Consider the following 13,545-nt stretch of genomic DNA (forward strand, 5'->3'; position numbering starts at 1 on the left):
TAGGGAGAGAGGGTGGAAGAGCAGTTTGTAAGATCAGAATTAGGCACAGATTATCTGCGTAATATGGTTCTTGTTAGCACAAATAATATGAATACCTCTTGGAGAACAAACGAATTATATAAAAAGAAATGAAAACATCCAGATCCTGAGCATTTGGAAAGCATGACGGTGATGTATTTGTGTAACCTTTTCATGAAGAGCGATGCTGAAGTCAAAGAGGGGATTTTTATTTCCTTCATTAAAAGCTTATTAAACGAAGAAATAGGACAGTCGTCGTTTTGCTTCAATAGTTGGGGGTCACAGAGGCAGGCCTGGTCTCCTCAGGATATTAATGCCTGCTTTCAGCTGGGGGAAATGAGCCGTCGCTTGAGTTAGCTGCAGCTTTATGTGCTCGTCACTAGGGATCCCCATATGTCCTGGGATCTACGGCAGTCGGAAATGGCAGAGCTCGGCAGCAGGGAGCAGAGGGCTCTCATTGCTATTCGTAACAGGTAGCTCGGCTCAATCTGCCCAGAGCAAGTCTGTTTAATGTTGATCAGCTGTCCATCTGATAAACCGAATTGATATGGACATATCCTCCAAGGGCTGCCCCGACAATGACAGCAGGAGCATCAGGATGTCTTGTTAGTCTTTTTCTTGGAGCTTGAAATTTTATTAACCCTTTGTTAGAGCTGAGGCAAGTGTGATTACAATACTGCAGCTGGGTTATGTGAGTTTCTCCCTCACCTCTTTGAAAAGCAGCATCAACCTTCGGTTTTATTGTCTACATGGAGAATGGCTAGCTGTTTGGTTTTTGGATTCTTTTTCTTTCCGTGGAGCCAAAAATTGTGAATTATACAGGCAGCTTTGAAAACAGCTTAGTTTTTTTGTGCATGACAAAATACATCGGGAACCTCTATTTATCCTCTCCCCCAAGCTCATCTGCGTTTTGCATGCCTGCCCAGGCCATGTGACTCTCCTGGCTCTTCTCTCTTGCTAATTGGCACAGATCGCTGGCCTGAAACAGTTGCTGCTGGGGCTCTTCACAGGTCACATATATCTGGGGCAGAAGGTTACTTTAGATTAATATGGTGTGGGGCAGTTGCAACACATCTGCACTGTCCAGAGGAAAGAGAATTAATTTACTCAGTATTATGTTAGTACTGAGGCAGAATCTAACCTGAGCGTGTATCAGCAGGTATATGCATATGTGAAGGTTAGGAGCAGTTTGGTTACTCAATGAATCAGCGCTAGGCCACTTTTGAATAAGCACAGGAAGCATAACATGCCTTTGTTCTATGTTGTAATTATTTGGAACTGCCTTTAGTCATCTGTTTAGTTGAGGGCCTGGATTGTGGTTTTGCTCATATGTGAAGTCTCCATGGCATAAAGGGAACTGCTTGAGTCAGAAAAGATGTGAATATGCTGCAGATTTCATAAGGGGGGGGGGGTCCCGTGTGTATCTAGGTTTGCAGTGTTAAAAGGATGCTCCAGTGCATGGCTCTGTTCCCCTCTCTCCTTGTCCCTGCTTGGTTATGTCAGTTCAACACCTCATTGTAGTTCTGAGCTAAGGTCACATCTCTGGGCTCCTTGGAGTGACAGTCACTAACTGTCTGGGGCTACAGGGTTGGACTGTGGGAGGAGAGGGCTGTGCTAATGACTCTGTCTTTTCCAAAAAAATCAAAATAGAGGGCAAGCCTCTATGGAATAAGCTCTGTGGAAAACCTCTCACAGGGATTTGCTGGACAGTTGCTTTAGCTGCTTTTGACTGAAACAATCAGTGAAAAATCATTAGTACACAGTTCTAAAACGTTCAACTGTTTTTCTTCTGCCTGCACTCTTCCCCCTTGGTCGTATTGAACTGCAAGGTATCCTATTATTAATTAAACGCTAATTTGAGCAGTCATTGACTGCAGCATTCTTATGGTGTTCATATTGGCTTGCTTGCAGTTCCCCTGCTGATACATCCTTTGTTCCTTCCCATCAGTACTTTCTGCTTGGCATTTTCTTCATGTCAGTGTCCCTCAAGCTTCTGGTAGACAAAACAAAAGAAGAAAGCACCATGAGGACTGTATGGATTATTTTGCTTTAGAATTCAAACAAAGGGTAGCTGCTTACCTGGAAGTACTTAGTGACAGTTCTCTATGCTTAACACCTCCCAGTTGTGGCTTCTAGCAGTACATAGAAGAGCTACACAATAATTCATAAAATATCTGTTTAGTACATATGGCTGGTTGTCCATTTTCTTTAAGAATCTCTATTCATAGCATCAAAATAATTGTCCTTTTTCTTTCTTTCTTTCAGTCAAAGAAGTCTGGCTGAGATTACAGAGCTGATCCACACTGCTTTTCTGGTGCATCGTGGTATAGTAAACATTGGTGAGCTCAAGTCCTGTGACGGCCCACTGAAGGATATGCAGTTTGGAAATAAAATGGCTGTTTTGAGTGGAGATTTTCTCCTAGCAAATGCTTGCACGAGCCTTGCGCAGTTGCAGAACACCAAGGTAAAAAGAAAAAGATTTTACTGCCAGAGCAAGTAACTAACTATGAGTGAATCTTTTGAAAGAGAGGCCCTTCCAAAAAATCAGCAGTTTTGTATGTATGTATGGAGCATCATTTAAAAATCAGCATACTTACAATATAGCTGTGGATGTACTGACAGGCTGCTGCTGCTGTGAGCATGTTTACCGCTCTCCTATGGAATTACTGTGGTGATATCTTTAGTACACATTCTGAAGCACTGTAGTAATGGGTGAGTGGTTACTTGGGTGAATTGAAGATACATGCAGTGGCATCTTTATGACATGTCAGGCTACAATGCCACTGGCAAACTGCCAGCTGAAGACATGTTTGGTCTGTTATTTTCTTTTACCTTGTGCTTTGTGAAAGGTTTGCTGTCTTAGAGAATTCTTGGGGGAAAACGCCTTCTTGCTGTGTCTCAGGTGACTTTTTGCTCTTAATAAAATTACTTTGTTAGGCATTTGGATGTCCCTGCATATTGGACTACCCTATTGCTATATATGTACTGGCTTCTACAGGACAGCTGCAATCCAGTTGCTCATACAAACTGTTTGAAACTTTACAGGGAGATGTTTTTAATGAGAAACAAATTGTATATATGTATTATCTTAGAAAATGAGACTGATGGAGACATTAAGAGATCATCTCTCTAGTCAGTTCTTCTTTTTGCCAGGTATGATCAGCTACTCCAAAACATTCTTGACATGCATTTGTCTAGCTTGTTCTTAAAACCTCCCATGGTGGAGAGAATCCTGGGCATCCCTGTACCAGTCTAATGTGGCTAGACTAACATGCATGGTTGAAGACTTTCGTGTGCCATTCCGGTAGAAACAGGAAACAGTACTTTTTTGCAGAGGTACTTTTTATACATTTGAAGATTGCTGCCATATCATAATGTAAAATAAATGTTTGTCCTGTGCAACTGTCAATAATCAGCATAGTTGTAATCATGAGTTTAAGGAATCTATTTTTTTTAGATTCTTATGCTAAGTCTCCTCATGGTGGTAGTTGAGTATTTCTGCACTCCTTTGATCATGAGTGTGACAGTTTCTCTCAGAAGTGGTGTCGTTTTCTAACACAGAGCTGAGATTCAAGAGAAGAGACAGAAAATTAGATGTCAGTCTACTGGAATAGTGGGTTAAGCCATTATGGCGACAACTGGTAGTAAGAACTAAAAAAAAATAGTTTTAAATAGTGCATACCATAACCAAAAAGGGGTGCAGTTGATTTTACTAATTATTATTGATTTGTATAAATTCATTTTTTTTAGTACTTTGTAAGATTGTCAAGAGAGACCAAAGGATTTAACCCTACATCAATTTTTTGTTTCAACATAAGAGGAAACTTTTATAAAACATAGCACCTATTACTTTGCATTTAGTACATCAGTGAGTACTGCAGCAGGAATGTATTATCCCTGAAGACTTGCCAGGAAGCAAGCCTACAGTGAAATGAAGCACAAGAAATAATTTTTTTTTTTAAAAGCAGTCATTATACTACATGTTGGAAAATTCTGCCAAAACATTTTAGCACTTTTTTTCATTTTTCTGACATCTAAATACTTTCGTAGCTTCTACATACGATAAGTGGGATGCCATTATGGAAACTGATTGACTTAGTAAATGATTCTTTTTCATGTGTCTAACCCTACTAGCAAAGTAAGAAAAATTGAAGTACAAGCTATAGAAATCTCTTGACAGGTGCAATGATTTAAACATACTGTATTTATTCTTTTGTAAATGATGAATTTTCGAATCTGGCATCTGTTTTTTAGCAGTGTGAAATAACTGTGACTTCTTTCCTTCATAATGTTTTGTGTTCTGTGATGTAAAAGGTAAAAATCACAGTACTGCTTTTTTTGCTGGCATTTAGCAAATTGGCTAATGAAATGAGCAGCATCGTATCGTACATGGCAGTGACCATGGTGTGCTATAACCTCCATAGACATGCATAAACCAGAATTTAAATTAAAATGGGTTTTAACATTAACTGAACTCACTGCTACCAAGATAATTTTATTGTGCTGTTAAACTCGTCTGAGCTTGTGTATGATGCATTTATCTCTCTGCTTCTCTCGGGGCTGACAATTAGACATGAAATTCTGTAGTCGTAATGAAATGCAGAGCTATTTTATAATTGCCAAGGGTAAAATTAGCAAAGTCAATTATTTTCCCTTAGGCTTTTCCCTGTAGATATTAAAAGGCTGCAAGGTAATTGCCTTAGGTAACACTTTGATTTTTAAATAACATTAAATATAGGAATTGTTGTTGTTAATTCGTAGTAATTTTCCTCTTCTTGCTACAGTTGTGAAATATAACTGTAATGATATTAACAAGAATCAAGGCTCAATGTTTGTGGGTTTGGGGGTTTTCTTTTAAACTAGTGCCCATACCTCTCATATCTTTGCTAAAGTTATGCAAAAGAAGGGTTTGGGGTGGTCTTTTGGCCTTTATATTTTTTAATCTCTGAGGTACAAGGACTCTAGATTTCTTGAAATGTGAGTTAGGAAGCCTCCTGTAAGATAAATTCTTATTTATCTTTTTCTTTTGGATACATAACAATTCAGAGGAAAGCATTGTTATTTTCTACTTTGTGAAGTTATGATACATTAATTATGAATACAAAGTTGGTGTCAGCTGAGGCTTAAAGTATTGATGGGCAGATACATCTGCATACTATGCTTTTGTAATCATGGCAAAGTTCTACATTTATTCAGATAATAAAAACTTTTGAAAATGAACAGTAATTTCTTCAAAAACCTTACAGCTGCAAAGCATTAGACTGATCAGGTCACATGTATCTACAATTCTTTTGTACATTCATGATAACTTTTTGGTTACCTTATATAAACTAACATTTGGATGGTGGCTCTTCTTGGTCTGTGGATTGTGGTGATAAATTATGTTATTGAAAATTATGTGGATAAAACCTTACTTCAGAACTGCATCCTGTAGTAGATTGAATATTGCTAATCCATGGATTTTAGAACAGAATTGAGCCTAAAGATGAATTGGGTTGGGATGTTTTAGTAGGAGGTATATCAGCAGTGGAAGGGGGAGCCTTTGTCAAGGAAAGGCTTGTCTGTGTTTTGCTACTTAACAATGCCATAATGTGTGGTAGTGTGATGATTTGTTGAATTGGGGTGTGTTTATATGGGATGACAAGGTTATTTTGGTAGGCCTTCTCATTTTGAGGTTGCAGGGTTCTGATACTAGGATCATGATAAGATATTTGTGAAAGTCATTGTAAACATGTAGTGGGAGTGATGGAAGAGTAAATTATGTTTGCCTAACAAAATAGGGTACCTCCCAGCTATCTTGTGGGATATGTGAACATAAGCAGTTTTAAATAAATGTGTGAATAAATTATTAAGAAGTGTAAAATGATATGTCTAACAGTTGGTTCTTTGTTGCCATCTGAAGGTAATATATCTTAACATTTGTTATCTTGCTTTGCCTAGCCAAGGATATGGGGATGAAGCTGCTTAGAGCAAATTTTTTGAATGAAAGACCTTCTTTGGCTCTGGTAGCAAAAAGTGTTAGTTTTGTCTTTGATTTCTGCTTGAGTAACCTTCACTTCTTGCAATATTTTTAGACTGGCTTTCAGATGCAAACATAGCAAAAGTAACAAATATTAATTGACATTTTTGTCACCTGTCAGCCAGATGTGCAATACAGGCATTTTACCAGTGATGTGTGCATAGTGACCATGGTATTATCAAATAATGTGCTTTTTCAGGGTTTATAATAGATAAATTGGCAGAAGTCTGTTGCAGCGTTAAAGCTGGTACTTCCTAGCACACCTGAATCATTAGTTGTATGAAACTATAGAGAGGATGCTTAAAAGATGTAATTATGACCAGTTTTGATGCTTTCACACTCTGAAGACAGTGGTACATAGAACTTTCAGACAGCTGAAATAATGCAGTTTAGTGCAGTGCCTAGAAAATAGTAAAATAATCCGTAAATGCATTACTTTCAACTCCAGAAACTGATAAGACATCCCTTTGTATTTAAAGAAGGAAAACCCACATACCAGCCAAATAACCAAAATAAAACCATACAAACCCAGCGTATCCAAAACAAAAAATAAAACCCCCCAAAAGAAGAAAAAGCCTAGCCCAAAAACCTGAAGTACATGTAGTTGTAGTGTTCTCCAAAGTTCTTACTGAAATCTTAAGAACTGACTATTTTTCCCACCATAATTCAGTGAGGTCTCGTTGAAATAATTAAACTCTTCATGGAAACCCTTCAAAATCTACAGCCTGAAAGCTTAGAATTGAATTTAAAATCTTGTCTGCCAATGCAGAGCTCTGACAGAAGACCACATTATAGAGCATTGTTTTATTAAGTATTATTTGTTTATAAATAAACAGTAGCACAGATGTAGTACTTATATAGTGGATGCATTTCCTTATGTTAAGTTTATGTATTTCTAAAGGCATAAATGTGTTGTTTATGAAATAAGCCTTTTGTTTGCATAAACATCAATAAGCTAGTCATTTGAGTCTTCTTATATCTTCCTATTGCAACAATCTAAATGTACATTGAACTTCGTATAAGAACTACTTATCTTGAACTGTGGTTACAACCTTCAATTTTTTTTATAGAAAACAGAATAAGGAGCTTTTCTGAAGTACTTTATCATGTCTGTCTTACGGTACCTTCCTCTGAGGCATTGTTTGATGATGATGTATCGGACAAGATGGGGAGTAGGATAGCATCTCTGTTGATGAGTATTTTTAATTTAGTATTTTAGAGTACCACAGGGGCATGTCTCAAAACCAGACATTACTGAAAAATACAGATAAGTTTAAAGAACTCTGAACTAATTTATGGAAAAGTACACTTAAGAAACACTGCTTTGTCTGGATACTGGGGGAGAAGAAAACCAAGGAAGAAATCCTATGTTTTTGAGCCTTTAACCTAATATGCAACAATATAAGGCAACATGATTGAATTATTACATATCAAAGTTCTTCTTTGGGCAACCCGAAGTAAACAGTTCTGTATCTTAAAATACTGATATATATACTGAATATTGTCATACAGCTTAGCATAGATTTTATTGGAGAATGCAAACACACTTTCAGTACTGACAAATTTATAATTGATTCATAATTATATATGAATCATAATGAAGAAAAGTGTTATTTGTTTTAATTATTACTTTTAGACTGCACCAAAATTTACTAATGTGCATACATTTCTGAGAGGTAAGTTTAGTTTTAGTTTACTGCAAAATTAAAGAGACTGTAATTGAAAGAAAGTTTATGTCCATTTAATGGACATGTATTGTTTTTTTCTGCACGATGTTCTCAAACATTTTTAATAAGAAGACTTCTTTTCTGAAGTTTTATTGACAGTCCTGTGAAGTTCCTTTGGTAGCAAAAAAAAAAGACACTTTTTATAATAGTTGATAAAAGTATTTAAGCATGAGGGAAAAAAAACCTTGTATGTTAGAGATAAAAGGTTAAAATCTTTTGGACTCAACACTTCAAATTTTTCCCACACTACTGTCGTAAAACTTTTGTCTAATATTTCTGCCGTCATTAGAGGCAACAGTTTTTGTGATGTTGATGATGATAAAATTCTAGAATGATGCCAGTGAATCTAACATTGTCTCTTCTGATCCTTATGTCAGTGGAACAGTTTCTTAGCAAGTGTATCTTCTGCCATTGTTCGCAAGAAATAAATTTATAGCCCCTAAAATAAAATGCAAATTCAGTTTTCTGCATATTTTACAGGGTTTTTCCTATTTCACTTTTCCTATGTATAACTGGTAATATAATTAAATATTTAGAAAATTTCATTACCTTAATGGCTATCATTATATATTTGAAAAGTAATCTTTTAGAGAAGTTAAATTAGAGGATTAGGTGACACAGCTTATTAACTTATTAATTTAATTGAAATTCTAAAAATGATACTTAATCTGTAATTGTGATAATATGTTAGAAACAGTCTCCACTTAGATCTATATGAGTTCTGTTGCATTGCAATGAGTGTCAGTTTTGAGATTAAAACTGCTTAACTTTACATTAATTCCTAATCACTACATTCCTCAAATAGGTTTATCCTTCACCTTAGTGGCCTGTCGCACCTGTACTGGTTTTTAAAGCTAACGCTTATGTTAAGCTTTCCCAAAGTTAGACTCCACTGTGGTTAGTGTAAATCTGTATTGGAAGAGTATATTTTTCTGTGGTTTTTGACCATGGCACTGCTGGAAAAATTTGTTTAGATTTCAGGCTGTTTTCTGTCCTTCCACTTCTGCATGAAAAAAATAGATTTTTTAAAAAGAGTGATTTCTGCCTCTTCCCTTATGGACAGTTATGACTTAAAAACAGGGCCTTGTAGCAGAATGACTGCTGCAGAACATGGAAAGACTGAAACTGAGACAGATAGCCGAATACACAATCATAGGTATCATTGAATCTTCAAGTCTAGATTAAAGTCTTTCCCAAAAATATACTGTGAGAATATTTTGAAAGGATCAAGGCATGATGCTATTGAGAACAGAATTGTGGGTGTTTCAAGTTCTGTCTCAATGTCATGTTTTTCATTTTTTTCAGTAGCTTACTTAAGATTTTTATAGTGGTTTGCACAAAGTCCATTTAATGATCTTACCTCTAAATTCTCTCACTAACAATTTCCTCAATTTGCATCTGAATTTGCCTTCCTCATCGTAGTAGACTTGTCTTTCTGCTTCTCTGGTCTGCCCAGCAGACCAAAGTCAATGTTACTGCTTGAGTTCTTGAACAAAACACCCGTCGTTATTCCAGGTAAATATTGTCTTCCTCAGAGGAAAACTGCACTGCTGCTTCTAACATGTGGTTAAGTAGTTCTTTTTCTGAGAGAACTATGGTTTGCCTCATTGTAGTTAGCAGAATGGTCTGGAAAATACTAATATGCTATCTGTACATGAAGGAGAGAGGGCTTTTCAGAGATGACTGAGCATCAATGAAGAAGAAAATGAAAACTAATTTGAAGAAACTGAAGAAAGGCTGATTTCAATAAAAGTCAAAAGTCATTCGACATCTCAAGATAAAAGCTAAAGCTGGGAAGTCTATTCTGGGTGGTTGGTGTCCATCCTTCTTATGTTTACTCCCTTAATGTGTGTCCTGGGATAAAAAAGTGTTTTCCCCTGGAGTTAGAAAAAAGTGGTTAACCCTGGGGGGGGGGTGGTGTTTCTGGTGTGCCAGGGCCAATCAGAAGCTACATTTCACTACTGTAAAAATCAACATATGGCACAGGCTGGAAGAGAAGGAAGTTGAGGTAGTTGAAAAAGTTGTAGCCATGTTGTGAAGCCACGAGGAGGGAGGGCCAGCAGGCCCTCCCCTCCAGCCCCTGGCTGGGAGTCCTGGAGCAGTGCAGTACCTGAGTGGAGCCCCCCCTGAGGCTGGTGATCGAGGGGGACTCCGAAAGAATCAGAGAGACCCCTGGACCGCACCTTCTTCCCCTCCTCTAGGGGGTGGGGGGAAGAAGACGGCTGCTTGCAGAGCTGAACAGAGACAGTGGTGGCTGAAAGCCAGAAAAATAGCCAGCAGCAGCGAGATGGAGTGGAGCCAGGCTCAAAGACACAGAGAGATGTCCTGCAAGGAGAGAGAGAGAGCTGGCAACAGAACAAAGAAACTCAATGAAGACTGTTTTGGGGGTAAGACTGAATTAAATGTCCCCAAAACCCCTTTTAGAGACCCTCTTTTGGAAAGAGGGGTGGACTTCCATTTGAAGGGAATTCTGAAATGCAGCAGCACCAGAGAAAAAGAGCAAAAGTCTCCAAGGAAGTCCCTCAAAGGCTCGGGCTCAAGGGATTGGGATTTTCACAAAGTAAGAGCAGAAAAATTCTGACTACAATACTCAAATCTGCTGCCTTAAAAATAAAGGGCACTAACTAATACCACAGAAACTAATTTGAAGGAACTGTGACCTGAAAGGTGACAAAAGGACTTTTCTCTTTTCTTCCTGAACTCTTGTTGAAGAAAAAGAGAAATTTAATCTAATATAAATATATTATTTCATCATGAAAAAATAGTTGTTACCTGTATATATGTATGTAAATAAACCTTGTAAGTATTTTCCCCTTCCCCCAATGCTGAGTAGCTGTGTTTTGTCTGAAAACCCTCTCACACTGAAGCAAACTGGGGGAGGGAGGCTCGAACTCAGAAACTGGATTTTTGAGGGGTCTCAAACCACCACAGTGTATGACAGTAAATTGTCAGTTGTCTAGTGGCGAAGACAAATATCTTAGAAGTCAAAATATTTTCAGTCTTTGAGATAAATAGGTGCCTATTACCAATGTGTATATATATGTGTATACATATGTAAATCAATTTAATTGAATGTTAAGGCCAAATTATGGAAGAAAGGGGTTTTTTGTGGGTTTTTTGTTGTTGTGTTGTTTGGTTGGGTTTTTTTAGGGCGAACCTCCTCACTTTTCAGAGAAATTGCCTTTCAAAGGTTTTAGACAAACAGTAAAAAGTGGCTGTATTTAATATTTGTTTAACTGTTAACAAGAGGCTGTATCCAAGATCGATGCCAGAATATATAGCAAATAGATATTCAAAAGAAAACAAAATTTATTCTAAGAAATTGAACAAATGAAAACTTTTGGATATATGATGTTTTATTCTGTGTGATACGCATACTGTGAGAAAGGACTCTCAAGAGCCAGCAGTTCTGCTGCTTCATTCACCACTTACTTAGAATAGGTATTGGCACTGCCTGGGTTTCTTAAACAGAGATATTTGTTGCAACTTTTTCATTCACAACCATGAATAATCATCATGAGGGAATTCATTACAAAACAGCTTTCACCCCTAAACAAATTATAAAATGAAAATGAATTTTCATAAAGCAGGTACATGAAATGAGTACTAGTGAAATTTCTTCACTAAAAGGGTTATGAAGCATTGGAAGCGGCTGCAACAGGGAAGTGGTGGAGTCATCATCCATGAAGGTATTTAAAAAACGTGTAAATGTGACACTTAGGGCCATGGTTTAGTGGTGGACTTGACAGTGCTAGGTTTAGTTTGGACTTGATGATCTTGAAGGTCTTTTCTAACCCAAATGATTCCATGACTCTAAGGTGATGTCTTCCAGGAGTGATATTTGCAATGTCAACCTCATTCTCTTTATAGCTGAAGGAGTCAAAGATCTAAAGTTCAGTTTTCTTGGCTTTATCTGAAGTCTGTTTCTCAAACATAGTAAGATTCGTATTGAGAGTGTGTAGTAGGATAAAAAGCAATCAGATCTCTCTTGGGTAAAATACTGTCTCAATATTATCTCTAACAGCCTTTTTCGTGTGTGTGAGGACTTAACACATACTAACATCCATCTTTGGATGGATGGGGTCTTAATATCATACTTGGTTCTAGAGGTGGACTTTCATGACAAGGCATTTAATATATACAGTTTTACAGAAGGATTAAAGATCACTGTGATTTCAATAGAGAATACACTTTTAAAAAGTGAAAATGTATTTTATTTTCAGTTGCAATTCAAGCTGTTATTAGTAGTGATAAGAATCTAAGATTTGTCTGCATGGCCTTTCTTAGTCTCCCAAGAACATAACTATTTATCATAGGGAAATCTGTTCCCAGTACAATCAGTAATCTTAACCCTTCTGTAAGAGGGTATTTGGCACCAGCTTTGTAGCCTTGATTTTTATTATTTTAAAGATGAGACAAGTTGTTGTTGTTATTATTATTGTTATTGGTATGTAAAATCATCTGTGTTCCTCCTCCAGCGGGTACTGGTGTCACAGAATGGTTGAAGTTGTCAGGGACCTTTGGAGATCCTCTAGTCCAAACCTCTTGCTCAAGCTATAGCAGATTGCCCAGGGCTATGTCCAGATGACTTTTAAATATCTCCAAGGATGGAGACTTCGCAACCCTTTTGGGCAACCTGATCCATTGTTTGATGCCTTCGTGGTAAACTGTTTTCATGTGTCCAGATGTAATTTTGCGTTTTAATTTGTACCCATTGCCTCATCCTGTCAGTGGGCACTGCTGAGAAGAATTTGGCTCCCTCTTCTGCATTCTGTGGATGGTAGTGGGGGGGACTACAGGGGTGGCTTCTGCTAGAAGCTTCCCCTGTCCCATGGATCCAATGCCAGCCAGTTCCAGGATGGACTTCCTGCTGCTAGCCAAGGCCGAGCCAATCAGGAGCAATAGTAACACCTCTGTGATAACATGTTTAGGAACAGAAGATTGTTGCACATAAGGAACTCCAGCCAGGGAAGAGCAGAGTGAGAACATGGGAACAACAAAGTAGACACCGAGGTCAGTGCAGGAGGGGCAGGAGGTGCTCCAGGCACCGGAGCTGAGGCCCCTGTAGCCCGTGGTGCAGACCATGGTGAAGCAGCTGTGCCCATAGAGGACCATCGGGACAGCACTTTGGGAAGAACTGCTGCCCGAGAGATGGACTCACGCCAGAGAGGTCCATCAAGGACTGTCTCCCGTGGGAGGGACCCCACGGGAGCAGGGGAAGGACTCCTCTCCCTGAGCAGCGGCAGAAACAACAACTGACCATAATCCCCATTCCCTGTCCCCCTGCACCGCTGGGGGAGAGGAGGGAGAACATGAAAGGAGGGGTGAGGGAAGGTGCTTTTAAGACTGTTTTATTTCTCACTCTTTGGCTCTTACCCTGTTCGTAATAAATTTAAGTACTATCCCCACTTTGAGTCTGTTTTGCCCATGAAGGGAATCAGTAACTGACCTCTCCCAGCTCTTATCTCTACTCATGAATCCTTAGCTGTTTTTCTTTTTTCTCTCCTCTGTCCAGTTGCAGAGGAAGAGTGAGAGAGTGGCTTTAGTGGGTACCTGACATCTGGCCAGGGTCAACCCACTACAGCTGTTTGTACACATTGTACTGTAGGAGAGGTTAAAATAGGTGTGTCTTGTAAATAGGGTGATAGATTATATATCTTCTCCTTTCTTTTCCCTGCTGTAAATCTTGTCTTTAAAATTAACTTTCCCATTGTAAAATTTTTAGTAAAAATACCTTTACACCTGGAGTGGTTTCAGTGTAATATTATAATGCATAAAATT

At 38.2% G+C, this 13,545-nt stretch overlaps 1 protein-coding gene across 1 annotated transcript in view; it reads left to right on the forward strand.

Moving 5' to 3' along the window:
- Positions 1-13,545, forward strand: part of PDSS2 (decaprenyl diphosphate synthase subunit 2) — a 117,221-nt gene that overhangs the window by 71,485 nt on the left and 32,191 nt on the right. Inside the window, exon 3 of the mRNA XM_051792416.1 lies at positions 2,284-2,482. Coding sequence (XP_051648376.1) covers positions 2,284-2,482 — 199 coding nt within the window. The remainder of the gene's footprint in view (positions 1-2,283; positions 2,483-13,545) is intronic.

This window comes from Manacus candei, unplaced genomic scaffold (genome assembly GCF_025592945.1).
Source record: "Manacus candei isolate 608988 ecotype Guabito, Panama unplaced genomic scaffold, ASM2559294v1 h1tg000034l, whole genome shotgun sequence".
NCBI lineage: Eukaryota > Metazoa > Chordata > Aves > Passeriformes > Pipridae > Manacus > Manacus candei.